Source organism: Bubalus bubalis, chromosome 23 (genome assembly GCF_019923935.1).
Source record: "Bubalus bubalis isolate 160015118507 breed Murrah chromosome 23, NDDB_SH_1, whole genome shotgun sequence".
In the NCBI taxonomy this organism is placed as follows: domain Eukaryota; kingdom Metazoa; phylum Chordata; class Mammalia; order Artiodactyla; family Bovidae; genus Bubalus; species Bubalus bubalis.
This window is the reverse complement of record NC_059179.1, coordinates 19,247,949-19,266,232: the sequence shown is the minus strand read 5'-3', so window position 1 is coordinate 19,266,232 and position 18,284 is coordinate 19,247,949. Positions and strand designations below refer to the sequence as shown.

At 53.8% G+C, this 18,284-nt stretch overlaps 1 protein-coding gene across 3 annotated transcripts in view; it reads left to right on the top strand.

Moving 5' to 3' along the window:
• The window catches only part of CRTAC1 (cartilage acidic protein 1), a 152,724-nt gene that overhangs the window by 115,849 nt on the left and 18,591 nt on the right, over positions 1-18,284 (top strand). For all 3 annotated transcript variants that reach the window (XM_025273890.2, XM_025273891.2, XM_006061137.3), the window contains exons 6-9: positions 8,870-9,004; positions 11,915-12,060; positions 14,595-14,731; positions 18,195-18,277. In XM_025273890.2, coding sequence (XP_025129675.1) covers positions 8,870-9,004; positions 11,915-12,060; positions 14,595-14,731; positions 18,195-18,277 — 501 coding nt within the window. The remainder of the gene's footprint in view (positions 1-8,869; positions 9,005-11,914; positions 12,061-14,594; positions 14,732-18,194; positions 18,278-18,284) is intronic.

Below are 18,284 nucleotides of genomic sequence, written 5' to 3'. Positions count from 1 at the left end.
CCGTCTCAGTAAACTGAGCTCAAAGAATTGTGTTCTTATTCCCAAACCTCTCCAGCACTTTTTTTTAAGGCACACTCCCCCCACATCTTTCAGGATGGGGGACCTATTGTCAGAGTCTCTGACAAGGAGATCTTTCTAGGGAAGGCTGTTTTTCTAATTCCAGCACGGCTGCTGACTAAACTCTGATAATCTGCCAATAGACTGCTGATGGCAGAGCAATCTAGTTCCTGTTTAGGATGCCAAAAATCAGGAAGCCAGAGCTGTACACAACTTCTCACGTGTACTCTGGCCTCATTGATACCCTACCTGCACCTTGAATGTAGAAATTCTCTGAGCAGTTGACCTTCCTGATATGTCCGTCCCAACTGGCAGTACAGAATTCCAAGTGGCAGCCTACCTGGTTCCAAATCTGGGGGCTGGAAGGATCCTTGATGGGTCATTTAGGCCACTCCCCTGCCTTCAGCCACCTGGGTAATGGCATAATCTCAAAGTCCTCCCCAGAAACGGTTGTCACGGCCTCCCCTGAGTTTACGATGCCTTTCTTTAGCCAGCCTTCCACCTCAGTGAAAGAGGGAGATTGATGTTAACCTGTCTGACAAAGTTTGTGGGAACAAATGACTAGACAATAAAATAGTTTACACAGCTCAAGCCCCATCAAAGAGTGCGAGAGCTCTGCATGGGAGCGAGCAGCAAAGAGGCTGAGTGTCAGCAATAAACCATGTTTTCCTAGGAAAAGGAATAAACATGCAGGAGCTTCAGCCTCGACTTGTACAGTCAATTTTTCTGAATAGTTCCCAGTTTTGTGCACTGGGCTGGCTTGGCAATTAAGTGCCTTGATCTGCAGAAGGAGGGTGGGCTGGGGAGATGAAGCGCTTGAACATGATGAGCTGGGAGGGAGGCAAGGTCTGGGAGCGAGGGCTGTACACAGAATCAAAGAATTCATAAGGTTGCAGCAGGGTATGAGCAAGAGGGGACATTGTTCACGCCAGCGGGCTGGCAGGGGCGCTGGCAGAACCAGGGGTGGGGAAGGAAGGCTGGCGGAACCAGGGATGTCTCCCAGACAAGACAGCTGAGGAGCACGGGTGGGGATGGGGGCACCGGGCAGCTGCCAGACTGCGCTGGAGGGACCGGACAGCTCAAGGAAGGGACAGCAGTTTCTGTGGAGCGTGCAGGCAGGCCGGGGCAGCTGGCATGCCCAGAGGACACGTTAGAGCAGCTCTGCAGATTTCCAAGAGCCATTTGGCTGACAAGAACCTATTTGGCCCACCAAGTTACTATTCTGTCTACCCGCCTATTCCCAGCCCACCCTTTCCCTGCCCGCCAAGCCCCCCAACGCTACCCTGCAGCTCCCATAGTCACTCTGTTCACAACACATGGACATCTGGCTGGAAAATTTGCCCAGATGCCCCCTCAGGAATGGACCCCAAAGGTAACAGCCACCACCAGAGCCCAGCCTGATTGCCAAGGCTCTGACACATGGCCAAGGCTCAGCTCCAGGAGGGTGCCCTGGGCCCTGGGAGAGATGTAGACAGTGAGGAGCAGGGCCTGAACAGGCTGGGAGGGAAGCAAGCCTCGGCCAGCTGTGCAGTCAGAGAGCTGCATGTCCCTGGAGCCAAGGCACACAACACCCATCTGCCGGATGGACCACAGAGAACCTCCCGTTTGGAAAAGAACAAATCGAGGTCCAGAGAGGAGAAAGGACTTGCCCAAGGTCACACAGGAGGTTTACAGAGACACCAGCACTTAGAGCCCCAGCCGCTGATACCTAAACTACCAGAATCAGCTGACCTTTCAAACGACCTCCAGCTTGAGAATCCTGCTCCAGCATGCAAGACAGGAGGGGCTGGTGAAGAAGGAAGAGGCGCACCCACCAGAAACGCAGCCCCAGGGATTGGCCCTCTGGACTTTAATTGCGACTCCCGGTTTTTCTGATTGAAACAGCTGCCTGGCCTGGTCTGCTCAGGGAAGCAGGGGAGTTGGCCCGGGCATCCCGGGCTGCACGGCGGGCAATGGCGAAGCCCACACCCGGCTGTCGGGCTCCGCGGGAGGGGGAGGGGAGGCATCCTCTCCAGACACCCGACTCCGCCGCCGGCCGCCGCTCTGCTGGGTCACAGTGCCATCTAGCGGCCAGCGCGCCCGCTCTCGGGGGACTCGAGGGTCCCTGGAGGGCGGCGCAGCCCGAGCCTCCCATGCAGAGTTGAGCAGCGGGAAGACCACTCCCTGGTGGTTCCTGGTTCTCCTAGCCCCGGCTTCCCCAGCTGCCCGCAGCCTCTTATAGCCTGAACTGCCCTGCATGGGAATCCTAAGAACTAGTTCTCCGCATGGCCGAGAGCCTGTCAGGAACTCGAGGGGACCAAGAGTTTTGCAGCCACCTCTATGGCCCCCCAGTGATCTCAGACATGTCCCCAGGCCTCTCTGAGCACCTTAAATTAGCCCTCTAGCAGAGCTGCTAAGTAGCCAGGATCTGGAGCCAGAGTGCTGGGTGCAGATTTTGCTTCCACCACGTCCTCCTGCCCAGGCAATAGAGAGCAACTTATTAACCCCTCTGGGCCTCAGTTTTCTTGCCTGCAAAATGGGAATATTAAAATAGGTAAACATAGGGCATGCCTGGCACAGGGCCTGGCACACAGACAGTACACACAAGTGTAGCGGACATCAGCACCCTGCTCTGAGGTTCTGACAGAGGGATGCTGGTCATTTCCTGAGTGTAGGGAGCACAGCCATGTGCTTTGTTGCTTAGTTGTGTCCGACGCTTTGGGACCCCATGGGCTGTAGCCCCCCAGGCTCCTCTGTCCATGGGGATTCTCCAGGCAAGAATACTGGAGTGGGTTGCCATGCCTTCCTCCAGTGGATCTTCCCAACCCATGGATCGAACCCAGGTCTCCCACACTGCAGGTGAATTCTTTACTGTCTGAACACAGAGGGAAGCACAAAGCAAGCAGGACCGGCCCTTGCCCTGGAGGTATTCTCCATGTGCCTACCCTGGCGTGTCCTCCAGGGCACAGGTGTGGGCATTTTAGCCCTATTCCTGCTGGAATCCATCTATTTTTCCCTTCTTCCCTCTGGACCCCGCCTGTCCCCAGCCTCTACTTCTTCTGAGGACCTATGTGATTTGGCCTCACCCTTTTAGGGAGCATCTGTCCAGGCTGCAAGGTGGTGATTAAGGAAGCCTCAAAAGAAATTTGGAAAGAAAATGAAGGTGGATTTACAATGTTGGGTGGAGAGTTTTACTGTTGGCTGGGAGCAGTGTAGAACAAAGCAGCGGGCAGATCTGATTTATAGAAAGTCATTATTGGAGGAGACAGAGATGCCTAAAGCCCAGCTGAGGCCTTCTGGCGGATCCCCACTAGCCAGCTCCAGAGAAGGGGCGGTAGCCTGGGGACCTCGGAGCCTCCCGGGTTCCCAAGCGGGTGCTTGCTTTTCAGTGAGTGTGCAGCCAAATGTGTCAGCTGGGGACAGGCAAGGCTAGAGCGACAGACTCCTCAGCCAGGGCCTGGGACCCCCGGGGAGTGCAACCACAGGCCTGCCGGGGGTACCCAAAGCCCCAGCAAACACAGAGTGTCAGATGCATTAGATGATTGACAAGAAGGGACATCGTTTTTTATTTAAAGCAAGCACAGATGTATTACAGAATGCAAATGCAATCTTGGTATGCATTTTCTTCAGTGAAAACAACTGAGTTTTATTTTAATGTCGAGCGTATTATGGCTGGCCATTCTGGGGCCTTATCAAGAGTACAGACCCCTCTTCTAGGGAGAGGGAACTCGAGTAGAAATGTTTGAGAGCACTCTGTGGGGAGAGAGTGGCTCTGGAGTCACTCAAGCATGGGTTTCAGCTATGATCCATTGCCCCCTAGCTGAGATTACGCCTCTGTGAGCTTTGGTTTCCTCACCTAGAAAATGGTGAGGTGAGGTGAATCACACAAAACCTAGGACACGGGACTGAACCACAGAGCATCTCTTCCTGCCCCTCCTTTTCCAGCCCTCTCTTATGAAATAGCTTCTTCCAGCCCTGCCTGGGGGCAGGGCAGGGGAGCACATAGAGAAGGACTTCGCTCCTGCACCCACCAGGCACCCAAGGTTTGGAAATCCCCACCCAGCAGACAAGTGATGGGGGTTGTCCTCCCGCCCCTCCCCACCCCCTCAGTCTTCTGCAGGGACAGGCTGGAGGGATTAGGGACGAGTGGGAATATCCTTGTCTAACACCCTCCATCCTGGCACACTTGGAACCATTCCCAGCACCTGGACGGCTCTCACAAGGTCGGGGGTAGCAACACCAGCACCAACACCGTATTATTGTGTTAGAAGCTTCAGGAAATTTGGGCTGTTACCATCCTGCCCTTCTCACACCCCCTTCTCCAACACACACACACACACACACACACACTGTTCATTCCTCCACCCCTTCATGCCACTGCTTTGCTACTTTTTTAATATCTTGGACGTTCTTGGCAGCCTGCAGGCCTTAGCATCCACTGGAATCATTAATCAGCAGAATAATCCCACAGGTCCAAGTTCCTTGTCTAACAGCCTCACGGCAGAGCCTCCATGGTGTGGACTGTGAACGGGCCCAGGAATCCACTCCTGGCCACACTTATCCTGAGGTCCGGCTTGGAGGATGCCCTGAAAAGTAGGGCTGGAAGAAGCCTTGGAGACCTTCTCACCCCACCCCCACACCATTTCACAGGGAGGGAGACCAACGCCTGGAGGGCACAGTCCCCAAGTTCCTGCCACTCCAGGCAGTCCCTGGAGGCTCTTCCTTAGCACAGCGAATCCCCGGCCTCTTCATCCCGGCCCCTCTGCTGTACTGTTTGGGGTGGTGCAGCGGCGTGCCCCCAACTTCCTACAACCCTCTTTCCCTTCCCCAGCCTCAACCATGAGGGCTGCCCTCATGTGGTTTGAGAGATGGATTGTTGTTGTCAGTCACCCAGTCTTGTCCAACTCTTTGCAACCCCATGGACTGGAGTACGCCAGACCTCCCTGTTCCTCGCCATCTTCTAGAGTTTGCCCAAGTTCACATCCATTGAGGCGGTGATGCCATCCAGCCATTTCATCCTCCGATGCCCTCTGCACCTAAATTGGACTTGAGTCTGCATCTCCCTCCCAAGAGGTTTAGGGGTGCAGTTCTTAAGGGTGAGCAAGGCTTGCCCCGTGGGCTCAGAGCCACGGAGCTGGTCATCAAGGGGTGCCAGAAACCGACCAGAGAAAGAGGGGTCCACAGGAAAGCATTTTCCCCATGACCCTCTCTCCCACCCAGTCTGGTGGGCAGAGTGAGAAGCCTTCAGGGAGGGGTGGGGAGGGAGCCGCATTCATACTCAGCAGCAGAACAAGGAGGTCTTTGAAGCTTGAGAGTGTTAGCAAAATAAAGGGATATTTTTCTCCCAGCAGGTGGGAAATAGTGGTACTAATGAGTCTGTGGCACTTGACGTTTTTCCAAGGTACCTTCCAAATACCAGCACACTTAATACTTATGACAGCCGGGAAGGGGTTATTATTATCAGTCTCGAGTTATAGGTGAGAAACCAGATGCCTGGAAAGGCTCAGTGACATGCCCAAGGCCACACAACTCGAACTTCCTGACCAGCCCCCCATCTTTCCCACCACCAATGCGCCTCTCTAGCCCCAACTGCGGAGCTGCATGCCCCCCAGAGAATATTCTGGCCTCAAGTATAAAGGAATTAACTGATGTAAAGTGGAGTTTAACTCCCTATTGGGACATCATTTTCCAAGGCTGAATAAAGATGTTCCTAACTGCCCTGGGGTAGTCCCATAGGGTGTGTGCTAAACCTCAGAGGCCACGAAACAGGGTGGGTATGACAGAGAAGATGGGGCGAAGTCAGGAAAAGAGCTACGTGAGAAGGCAAGGTCTAGGCAAAAGATCCTTGCTAAATAACGGACCTCTGTCATTGACCGGGCATGGAGTGGGAGGGTCAGGCTACACTTAAGATGAATGGATTTTATTGGTCTGAAGAGCCCTTACACGATGGACCCGGGAGTAGTGTTCCCCTTTTGGCCTCAGAGAGGGGTGCAGGTACCTGGCTGCCCCTGCTTCAGATCCCCTTAGACCCTCCATCCTGAGTCTGCTACAGCTGGTGCCCAGGAGGCTAGTTCCCTGACTGTCGACTCACCTGCTCCCCAACTGTGTGGTGAACTTGCCAAGAAGGAGTTGTGGGTAACATCTCTGTTATGGTCCAGTTGCCATGGCAATAAATTGTCACTAATTAGTAGTGTGGTTACCATGGCAATTTTCTAGTAATTACAGGTTACAAATGGTGCAAGGCTTCAACCCAACCCAATTAGTTAATTAGAAAGATTTAGAAATTTGTCCAAGAGGGAAATAACCTGCTTTGGAGAAAATGAAGGGAATGTGTCACAGCTTGGGAGTCAGAGGCAGAGAGGAAATTGGAGGATGCTGGAGCAGGGGAAGAAGGATGGAGTTGCAGGGCAGCAAGTCCTGGAGCCCCACCTGGAATTGTTGGGGGTCCAGACAAAATGGAGGATTTCTCACTGAAGCCTGCTCCTGGGCTGGAGTCTGGCAAGACAAGGGCAGGACCAGCAACCACTTAGCGGCAACTCCTTGAATGAGCAGAAGAGGTGCCCAGGTAGTATAGTAGCCCAGCACCCTCCCTGCTGACTTAGGAAAAGAAAAGCATCTGAAAGCCCCATGCATGGCTCTCCTAATGAAAATGCCTGGCCTGTGCAACTTGGATGACACTCCCTGGAAGCATTGTGGATTCAGGGGCTCTGTTTTCATGAGGCTTGGGCTCGCTTTGAGAGTTAATTAGATTCCCTGGGGGGAATCGGGAGACACAGGGCCCAGAATGTGTTAACAAGGAGCCCCACAATGACCCCCATAGCAATGCCATTTGCCCCAGTCTGTTCCCCTGCCCCCAAAGCTGGCCCCTGGTGGGTAGGCTCCACAGGTGAGAAAGGTCCCATGATTTCCTCCGAGGACAAATCTCAGAGAAGGAAAGGGCCTGGGGACCAAGAAAACCTCCATCCCAAATTCAGTTCAGTTTAATCACTCAGTCATGTCCAACTCTTTGCGGCCTCATGGACTGCAGCATGCCAGGCTTCCCTGGCCATCACCAACTCCTGGAGCTTACTCAAACTCATGCCCATCAAGTTGGTGATGCCATCCAACCATCTCATCCTCTGTCGTCCCCTTCTCCTCCCACCTTCAATCTTTCCCAGCATCAGGGTCTTTTCAAATGGGTCAGTTCTTCACATTATCCATAGTAGAAACCTCTGCCTTGTCTGGAGGTGGGCTAATGAGGGAGCTTGGCTCAGCATCACTCAGGTCCACTGAGCTCTCATTTATTTATTTTTAAAAATCACATTCTTCTAAGTGCCCTAGTAAACAGCTGTTATTGTACTGAACAGCCCTTCAAAGCGGTACTTTCCAGACTTTTCCGTGCAGGTAAAGCCCCCAGGATCCTGTTCGAATGCAGGTCCTGGTTGGGTGAGTAGGCGCCTGAGATTTTGCATCTCTGACGAGCTCACAGGTAGCACACCGGCAGCTGGTCCACGGACCTGACCGAGTAGCAAGGCTGTAGGGCTCACAGAGACCTTTCACATCATTTGATCCTCTAAGTTTTCTCACCTCATTTGATTCTCTCAAAAGGCCTGAAAGAGAAAAGGCAGGGCACATTATCTGCATTTTATAGATGAGAATACTGAGGCTAACCAGGTAACATGAATTGCCCGAGGTCAAAAAAGCCAAGTTGGGACTAGAACCCACATCCTGGTCGTGGTCAAGCTATTTCCCACCCTGAACTTGGGGTGCGGATGGGGCAGAGGGAAGGCTTTCAGGGCTTTATTTGAAACTCATTGGTTGGGGGTGGTTTGTTCAAAACATCTTAAGATTGAACTTGGTGACATGTCCACATCGATCTTGGGCACTTCAAACCCTAACATAGAGCTGGTTTTATTTCTTTTTTTCCTTAAAAAATATACACCTTATTGGATTTTTTCCTTTCAAACTGCAGAAGCAATTCTTGTTGCAATAAGCCAAACAATACAGACATTCCCCAAAAAAGGCAGCCAGTGTGAATAGCTCAGGGTGTGGCCTTCCCGGCTTTTCCCAAAACTCAAGAACAAGTTTGCACAAATATATATTCAGGAATATCATTTGTTTTCCTTTTAAACAATAAAAACAGGATCATAGACCATTACTTGGCAAATTGCTTTTTCATTTAAGAATATGTCATGGGCATTCCTCCAAGTCAATATTATGGATCTACACAGTCTTTTTAGCAGCTGCAGACTAGGCCGTCATATGGATGCACTGTAATCCATTCAGCATCCCTGTTGATGGACAGACAGGCAGGTGCTCACATTTGTTTCCTACATCAGTTAAACCAAAGGAGGCCTCCTTGTACCTGTGCCTGGAACCCATTTCTCTAGGTCCTTAGAATGGGAACACACCCAGTATTGTGACCAGCATACGTGCAATCAGGGTAAGGCGGGGGGCTGTCAGGGAATCTGTGACTTAATCAAAATGTTGTTGGCAGAGGTGCGTTTAGGAGTAGAATTCAGTCACCGAAGGGAAGGGAAAGCTCCGCGTGGTGGCCTGTGTTCCTCAACTCAGGGACCCATTCCGTGGGCACTAAGTGACTCTGTCTTGCTCCTCACTTGCCTCACCAGCAGTGCGGCCACCCACCACGTCGGTTTACGGAACCATGAGCCCACATCTGGGCTCCAGGAAGCATCAGAAATATCAGAATCGCCCTTCCCCAGGCTCCTTGTGGCATCACCATCGCAGCTTCTCTAGGGCCCCCCCCCCCGCCTGCTTCCAAGGCCTCCCCCATCCTCTGCGTGGGCCTGGGGCTTTGATTCTTCCACTTAGTGAAGGTCAATGTCCTCCCCAGGGGGCCGGGGCGTCAGCGTGGGCCCCATCCTCAGCAGCAGTGCCTCGGATATCTTCTGCGACAATGAGAACGGGCCCAACTTCCTCTTCCACAACCGGGGTGACGGCACTTTCGTGGATGCTGCGGCCAGCGCTGGTGAGTGCAGTCTCTGCCCTGTGCCCCCCACCCCCACCCCACAGGCGACTCTGGGCTGCCCTGCTCCCTCCGGGCCCCACAGGCCCCAGGGAGAGAGGGACAAGTCAACGTCTGCACAGCTAATGGTGCGTGTCACCTCTAATCCCCCATCCATCTTAAACATTCAGTTCAATCCAGTGACCATTAATTGAGCCCCTGCTAAGTGCCAGGCTGGTGCTAAGAGCTGGGGACCCTGACTTGAATAAGATCACCCTACCCTACTCTCACCCCCCATAAACAAGGCACTGATGATCTAGAGGGGGAAACAGACAAATAAATGAATAGCTATAATAAGAAGCAGAGTAAAATCCACCCAAAATAGTATTCCAGGCTCCCAGCTCTGCTCCCCTTCCTCCTGGTGTGCTCATCTGTCCTCTGCCTCAGGGCCTTTGCACCTGCCAGTTCTCTCTACGTGAAATGCCCTCTCCCCCTTCTCTACCTGCAGAACTTCTATTGGTCCCTCAATATTCATTTGGATATTGTCTGTGAAGCCTTTCCAGCCTCCCTATGTGCTGCCTGGCTGAGACTGTAACCCCCCTCCTCTGTGTTCCCACTGCCCTTGCGGGTACCACTCACTCAGGCTCCTACACCACTAAGACCATCTGTCTGTGTCTGCAAGGACTGGGACACATAATAAAAGTTTGTGGACATAATCAGTCTGCCCTTCAACTACTTCTCCCCACCTGGTACCTCCCCCCACTCACCTTGCTCAGGAACGGGAGGTTTAATTTCTCCTCCTCTCAGCAGTGGAGCGACAAGCTCCAGTCTCCAGAAGAGGTGAGCGGGGATGCAGACACATAGATCAAAGGTCCTACAAGCTCCAGCTCGTGCTGACAGCTAACATCCAATCCCTGAGCAGGTACCAATCCATTCTCTGTGACTTAACTGCCCTTCCAGCACTCTGCTCCAGAGTTCCTATCTTGAACACCCTGCCAGCGCATCCTTGCAGCCGATCAGCTCCCCTTATCTCCTTCTCCGGGCAAAGCTAAAGGTGGAGGCAGCTCCCCAGCCTGTCTTCCCACCCAGCTCACCTGCTGTACACTCCGGCAGCAAATTTTCTCATTGCTGAGAAATCATAAAATGAAGGGGAGGTGGTGGTGGAGAAAACCGAGAGGACTTGATAAGGTGTTAAAGAGATGGAAGCAGAGGTGAACGAACAAGTTGGAGTGGGGGAAGGTATCAGGCGGGAAGAGAGAAGAAAGGTGCTAGGCCCGTAATTGAAAGTCAGAGTGATTGCAGGGGTTTAACAAGACATGTCAAGAGGGCATTCATCACCCAAACAGATGCTGCTGTGAAGTGCAGCCTGGCACCGATTATTCCCATGAAAAGGAACCAACTCCTTGTCAAGGTGCCTTGTAGATAGGAGAGAAATGGGCCAACACAGAAAGCCACCAACATTAGGGCTGGGGCGTTTTGTGGAGAATTAATGGGGTATTAATCCTAGAGGTTGGGGGTTGCCCCCATTCTTTTGAAAGCCCTCTTTCTCAAACCTGGGTCTCCCTGCCTCTTCTGCCCGACCCGCATCCATTCTCCAAATCCTTCCCTCCCCCAAGAGGATGATCAGCCTCTGAGGCTCCCAAGGCGGATCCCACCTTGCCTTCTCCTGGCCCCCATCTCAGGATCGCCATGTTCACAGCTGGCAAGAGCTACCTGTGTCCTGGGTCCATGATCCCCACCCCCCATCACACTGTCATTTCACCTGCCAATGGCATTTTTCCTCCAAAAGACTCAGCGTGGGTGTTTAGATCTGGCCTCCACTGCCTCTCAGCTGTGCCCTCGGCCTGAGGGATCGTGTCTGCCAGGGGCAGCCAGGAGGTCAGGCCACCCCTCTGGGCAAAGCCAGCCTCTGTCCTCCCCGAGGATCAGCTCAGTCTCACTGGCCCCTGGCAGATGCAGGCACAATGCAAACAGGTGACCCTGGACACACAAGCTCCCCCCACAGATCTCACAAGGCAAACTGTGGTTTTCTCAGTCACGGAGCAGTTATTTCCTCTGCTGTCACCAAAGCCCCCGGGTGCCTTCTGTCAAAGTATTTATGTCTCTTCATTCAGTAAGTATTTACAGAAAACTGCCAGGTCACCACAGACACTGAGATAGATGCTGTGGGAACACAGATGAGCAAGAAGACAGACCCTGACCTCATGGAGCAGACGGTCTAGTAGAAAAACTGGACCCTGCCATGGAACATGATTGCACCCGTGATCCGCACAACGGAGGAGAATGAGAGGCTTTTGGGATGAATAGCAGGGTCGCTGGGAGGGGCTGTTTTTACGGGAGTGATCAGGGAAGGCTTCCCTGAGGAGGTGACATTATAGCTGAGAGCAGAAGAGAAACAAGGAGCCAGGTAACCATGAGCTGGGGAAAGAGCATTCTAGGAGAAGAGACCAGCTTAGGCAAAGGCCCAGAAGCTGAAAAGAGCTTGGTTCGTTTGTGGAATGGTGCATGTGAGGAAGGCGAGATAAAGACAGATAAGGTGGGCAGGAATTTGAACTTGACTTAAGAGCACTGGGGAATCACTGAGATTTAAGCAAAAGAGTGCTGATCAACTCAATGTATCCCCATGTCAGGGGTGGCTGGGGAAGGCTTTAAGTCCTCCAGGATCTCCACAAGTCTCCTTCCCCCAAAGTCATGCTACCCCAAAACCAAGTTAAAAATAGTACTTTCTGGGCAAAGGCATCCTGAAAACAAGTCTCTGGTTCTCTCTGCAACCAGACGGCTTCCCCCCTTCTACCCCTGTGGAGGAATCAGGACACAGTGAGGTTCATCCTTCCTGGTTGCTCTCCAGGCTCCCCCGCCACCCTCAACCCCTGACAAGGCAAGTGTCTGTGGAGCCTGCAGGGCTGCCCTGAGGCCTCCTGCCCTTCCTCCTAGGTGTGGACGACCCCCACCAGCACGGGCGCGGAGTCGCCCTGGCGGACTTCAACCGTGATGGCAAAGTGGACATCGTCTATGGCAACTGGAACGGCCCCCACCGCCTCTACCTGCAGATGAGCGCCCACGGGAAGGTCCGCTTTCGGGTAAGAAGGGGCCTCTCTCCCACTTCCCCACCCTCTATCCGCCTGTGACTCCCACCAGGGTGAGCAGACTCTGCAGAGCCTGGGGGCAGGGTGGCCACAGCGAAGGTGACATCCAGCCAGCCCGGGCTGCTGTGCTGTCCGTAGTGTCCAGAGCATGGTCATTAGCAGAGGAGAGAGAGCAGCCCCCAAGGTGGGAGTCAGGGCAAAGGCCCCATGAGAGGAGTTTCATTGTCTGAACTGGGAGCGCTTCTCCCATAGCCCGGGCCTGAGCATTTCAAATTGAGGCTCAGGCCAAGGGTACAGTGGGAGTGGGGGTCGGGGTAGGTTGAGGTCACAGAGCTCCCAACAGCTGCCCCCTCTGGCCAAACAGCACGTGGTGGGCAAGGTGACATCAGACCCCTCTCTGTGCCCCCTCCCTGAGCTATCAATGGTCTGTGATGCCAAGAATTCTTCAGAAAGACTGTTCGGTGGCAGAAAGGGAGGTGCCACCAGGCTAATGAGCTTGAGACTGGGCCTTTCTCTGAGAAGGTGATGCAGGGCATGGGACAGTTAGAGATGCTTTCCAGGAGTCAGGATGGCTCTGGAGGTATGTAGTCTTGCCAAAAGCCCCCAAGGGAGCAAGAAACTTGATGATCCCAGAGAAGTCTCCAGGGACCTTCTCTCTGAGGGACCACCACAAGCCCCCTCTCTGAAGGTAGCCACCTCAGCGTGCTCGGGCCCAGCCACTCTCTCCCTGCAGAGGCGTGAGACCCAGGCTGTCCAGGTGGGGAGGAGGCACACCCTGAACTCGGGACAGCTGATCCTAGGATCCTGGGTGATCTTCATCTCTGTTCAGCTTTTTATTCCAATCCAGGTTCGCAATCAGGGGTGATTTTGTCCCCACCCCAGGACATCTGACGATGTCCAGGGACATGATCAGTTGTCACAGGTGGGATCGAGTGCTGCGGGCATCTCATGTGCAGAGGACTGGGTGCTGCTAAACGTCCTACGAGGCACCGGCGAGTCTGCAACAAAGGGTGATCCAGCCCCAAATGTCAACCAACCCTTTCAGCAGCCCAGCCTAGGGCTCACAGGAGCGATAATAATAACAGAGGCCCCATTTATCAAGTGCCTTCCATGTGCCAGGAGCTGTGCCAAGCATCTTACATACATTATCTTAGAAGCCCGGGCATCCAGCTGGGGCAACCCCAAAGGGCCTATGTAGGTTTCCATTTTTACAGAATCAATAGAATAACGACTTCAAGGTCCTGAGGTCTCTTTGTTACCAGTTCTCGTGGCCCTGTTCAGCCCACCTTTGACAGCTGGCCAGGCTCTCAATCAGCCTTGTGATTGCATTGATGGGGACAGCCTCCCTCCCTGGGCAACCCAGAGCAGGCAGCTCATTCCTGCCACCAGGGAAGAGGGCCTGAAGCAGGAAGCCTGGGGCCAAGGGGCAGGGAGCCACCCCCAGAAGCCCCCATGTGTCCTTCCCAGTTCTCCCCACATGGGCCCTGGAATTTAGACAGGTTTCTAAGTCTTTAAGGGACAAACCCACCTGGAATGGATAGTCTGCTCAGAAAAAAAAAAAAAGGTCTCCCTATACAGCTCTTCTTCTATTTAAAAGTCAAGCCCCTTACATTGGACCCTTTGCCAGGCCCACCAAGGCCGTGTCTGCACTTGGAGGTCCCTGCTGGGCTGTCCTGGGTCTGGGGTCTCCTCATGAGTCCTGGGCAGAGGTATCTGATACTGCAAGTCCCAAAGTGGATGTCTCAAGAAAAAAAAAAAAAAATCAAGAGTCCAAGAAAAAAGATAATAGAGGCAGCAATACCCAGCTGAAGGCCACCTCTGCCACTTTCCATGAGGCTGACAGCTGGAGCAAGGCCAAGACAGACCCCTCAGAATTCATCTTGAGCCCACTCTGCCAAGCTCTTTACATGCAGTCCTCACAGCCTGAGCAGCTGTTACTTATCCCCGTGTTACTAAGGAGGAAGGTGAGATCTGAGGGGTTGAGTAGCTTGCCTGAGATCACAGCGAGTCAGCAGCGAGGCCTGGATTCAATACACAGGATTTCCCAGGTTCCACCCAGCCTGTGCCTCTGGCTGTGGAGGAGGAAGGGCACACACTAGAAAGGGCCTCTAGCATCTGGTGTCGGAGCCAGGCGGTGGCCCAGCTCATCAGCTACAACAATGGGCAATTTCCTTCCTCTCCCGGACTCAGTTACCTTGCCTGTGAAATGGGAACGCTCATGTCAGCCCTGCCTCGAGTGACTGATGGAAAGGCCACGTGTGGTCCCGACCAGGGAACAGCAAGGCGCTTCCCTGGTGTGAATTTGGACTGTTCTTCCTACCTCCTTGTTCTCCTGCAAGCAGCCTGGGGTTCATGTGGTCCTAAACACAGCACCCTGGGGCCCTCATGGGAAAGATGAGAGAGGATGTGCTAGCGTGGGTTTTTATCTTTGCACACAAACAGGCACGCACACACACGCACACACAGGGGTGGTGGGAGTCGGCCTCTGGCCCACTCTGTCCACTGACCTGCAGCCCTCTCTCCCCCAGGACATCGCCTCACCCAAGTTCTCCATGCCCTCCCCTGTCCGCACAGTCATCGCCGCCGACTTTGACAATGACCAGGAGCTGGAGGTCTTCTTCAACAACTTCGCCCACCGCAGCTCCTCAGCCAACCGCCTCTTCCGGTAGATGCTTCATCCCGGCTCGTGGCTACTCAGCCTTCGCAGTGGGGTCAGGGAGGAAGGTTTAGGACTCAGAAGAGGAGCTCCAAGGGGAGGGAGGAGGCAGGGCCCCTGATGAAGGAGCAGAGAAGGGGGGAGGACAGGAATTGATTGAAAAGTTGAGAGAATGGCAGGAAGCTGGCCTCCTGCTGTTAGCAGAGGGTGGAAATGGGTGGGGGAGAGGGGGAACCTGGGCAAAGTGTACACAGAAGCCAGGTTCCACTCTACCATCCAAAGGAGTCCCAGAGCCAAATCTATTTGGGTGCACCTGGATGAAGCCAAGACAGGTGTATTGACTACAGAACTTCTCATAACCTTAACATGACCGTGAGTATCTTATGCTCTGAGAGGTGGATGGAGTATTTTGAATAGATTTGACCACAGGGCACTGCTTTCAGAGATTCTGCTTTTGGGATTGGTGCTCTGCAAAATATCCTTTGGGAAATGTTGGATGAGACAATTAGTGGTGGGCAAGAGTGAAAGCATCTGAGCATTGCATGTAAGAAGAAGGGGTTAGATTTTCCAAGGCAGCACTTCTCTAATCGGGGTCCAGAGACCACTGGTGTCAGAATCACCTGGAGTGCTTCTTTAAAATACAGCATCCCTAGGCCCAGCCCAGATCTCCCGGATCTGAATCTCCAGGGTTGAGGCCCAGACATCTGTCTTTTTTAACACATATGCTAGGCATGAGGTGATTCTTAGCACATTGAGGTTGGAGAGCTGCTGTTGGGGGACAAACCTCAGGACCCATGTGGCCAGAGATGGTCCTGTTCCTGGCCTGAAACATGCTAATGGGCCTCAGGACCAGGTGGGGAGAGGAGGGTGGCCCAGGGCCTTGGATGCAGGAAATGGGCCACATCATCTGCTCAGTTCCCCAAGACCCCACCCCCTCCCCCAGGAGGGCCCCCAACTATTAATAAAAGGCAAGGGCTGTGACTAAGTGTGTTTTAAAATATAATTATTAACAAAGCATCAATCCCGACCAGCTGTAATCACCCCCCGAAGGCCCCAGATTTACTAATTAGGTGCCTCGCAAAAAGCTTATTCACAACTTCCAGATTAATTGTGGAAGATCAATTGCTCATTAAAAGAGACACTGCTTTCCTTCTCTGGCTAATAAAGTGTCCCTCACCAGGTCCCCTGAGCACCAGAGAGTCTCTGTATCCCGAGAACCCAGGCATCTCCCCTGCCTGCATGGCCTCCATCAAATCCCCATCCTCCCTCTGGCCATCCCAAGGGCAGGCTGGCCCGGGCTGTCCACAGACGTGGTCACCACATGGTCACCCCATGGGTCAGTGTGTCTACCCCCACGCAGCAGCAGGAAAGCCATTTCCCAGATACGTGGTTGTGCCCTGAGTCCCTGTGGCAGTTGGCTGGGGCCACTACTCAGCTGGCAGCTCTGGAAGTTGAGCCCCCACCTACCCCACACCAAGCGGGCTTGTCACCTGTTGCTGAAATGAAGGTGGTGGGGTCCTTGTAGGAGTCACTGGAGATGCAAAACCTCGCTGTGCTTGAGTCCACAAATCCTTCAGTGATGCCTGGGAAACCGGGGAACTGATCACCCACACCAGGTGCTAAACAAGCATGCAGGGACCCTGTTACTAATGGCAGGACCACGGGCAGGAGCGAGGACTCTGCCCGGCCGGGCGGGATGTGTGTAGCGGCGCCACTGACAGCCTAACGCGCTGCTCTGTTCCCATGGCTCCACCCCTGCACGTTCCCGCTCCTTAGCTGCCTTTCTGCGCCCAGTTCCACAGAGCAGGCTGTTGAAAATGCGATTCTGGCCACACCCCTCTTCTACGTAAACCCCTTAGAAGCCCCCACCGCCACCACCTTCTCGTTGGCACATCCTGCAGGCTGGCTTTGTCCCCAGCCTTGTCACTCTCCATTTCCCGATTTACACCTTAGGGCCAGACACCCTGAGCTTCCTTCAGTTCTGGGCCGGGCCGGGCCTGGACTCTCAGGCTGCCCACACCCTCTGCCCCTCTTTCTCTTCTGAGTGACATGGACATCGTTCTGGTTTCAGCTTTGTTGACCCTTCCTCTGAGAAGCCTGCCCTGGTTGCCCAAATCTGGGTGAGTTTGCCCAGCTCTGCACTGGAACTTCTGGGCTTTCTCCCCCAGGAACCCTTAACTGCCTTGTCACCTGAACCCCAGGGTGTCTCTGCCCAGTGGTGACAGAGGTTACAGGACATGAATGGCCAAAGGGACCGTGGGTGCTAGCCAGCTGAGGCATATACACCTGCAGCAGGCCGGCACACCCCCCAAGTGCCCTGCCAGGCATGCCGCTCCCTGGCCAGGCTGCACAGGAGGGTGTGCTCGTGCAGTTGCCGCGTGTGGACAGAGGACACGTCCCAGGGTATGTGCTCTAGCCTACACCCACCCTGCAGTTCTGCCAGCCCCCTCTGCCGTCCAGCCCCCAGAAGCTCCAGCTCAGGGAACCCTGGCCTGCTCCTAAAAGAAAGCACTGGCCACAGTACAGCCCTCTGGTGACCCTGTGATTTGAGCAACAAGCCCCACCTGCAATGTGTGGGGAGAGTGATAAAGATCCCTCCTGGTTCTTCCGAGCCTGACCCAAAAACTGCTCCACACAGCCAGGGTAGAGCCCCCAAGGCTGCAAGACCCTAACTAGGGAGAAAAATTGGAGAGGAAGCTTAAGGCCATCATCAACATTCAGCTCAAAGTGCAAGAAGAGCAGCACTTCACAGTGGACTAGTCTACAGCAAATGTTACCACGATTCAGAGTGCAAAATAGAACCCCAGCAACCCAAAGGGACCCCTCCCTCCCTTTTGCCTCCGAAATTCCTCCCTGCAGGCCAGACATGCACTTGGAGCTTCCTGAGAAGCAGGCATCGTTAGATGCTGCAGGAGATTCAAAGGAGAAGAATACGTGGTCCCAGCCTGCAAAGAACTCAGTCTAACTGAGGAGATGCATTCATGCAGAGCTTCAACCCGAGGCAGAAAGTGATAAAGGCCAGGAAAGTGACAGAGGCAGAGCAGGAAGGCACCGCTTCTAGCTGGACGATCAGGGAGGGTGTGGAGGAGGTGGCATTGAATTGGGGTGGGACCCTACGTAGCATCCAGAACTCGAAAACCCAGGGCCACATGAAGGAAAGTGAAGGTCAGCTGAAGGTAGCTGCGTCCCTGCCCCTTCTCCATCCATCACCTGCCCTTCCCCAGGCTGTCTATAATTCATCCATTAGAGAAGGAAAAATCAATATTTACCAACATAAATTAAAACCCGAGAAAGGCACAGCCAGGGTGTAGACAGGGTCTGTGAGCAGAGTGGCTCTGTCGGTGTGCAGGTGGCAGGGTCTCAGGGTGCTCAGAGCATGGAGAATGGAGTTAGTGGACTCCCAGGTCCAGAGGCCCCACTGAGGCTTTGCCACGTGTGGCCATCTGTGAACTGCTTGTCTCCCCTCCTGCAGCATCATCCGCAGGGAGCACGGCGACCCCCTCATCGAGGAGCTCAACCCTGGCGATGCCTTGGAGCCTGAGGGCCGGGGCACAGGTGAGGA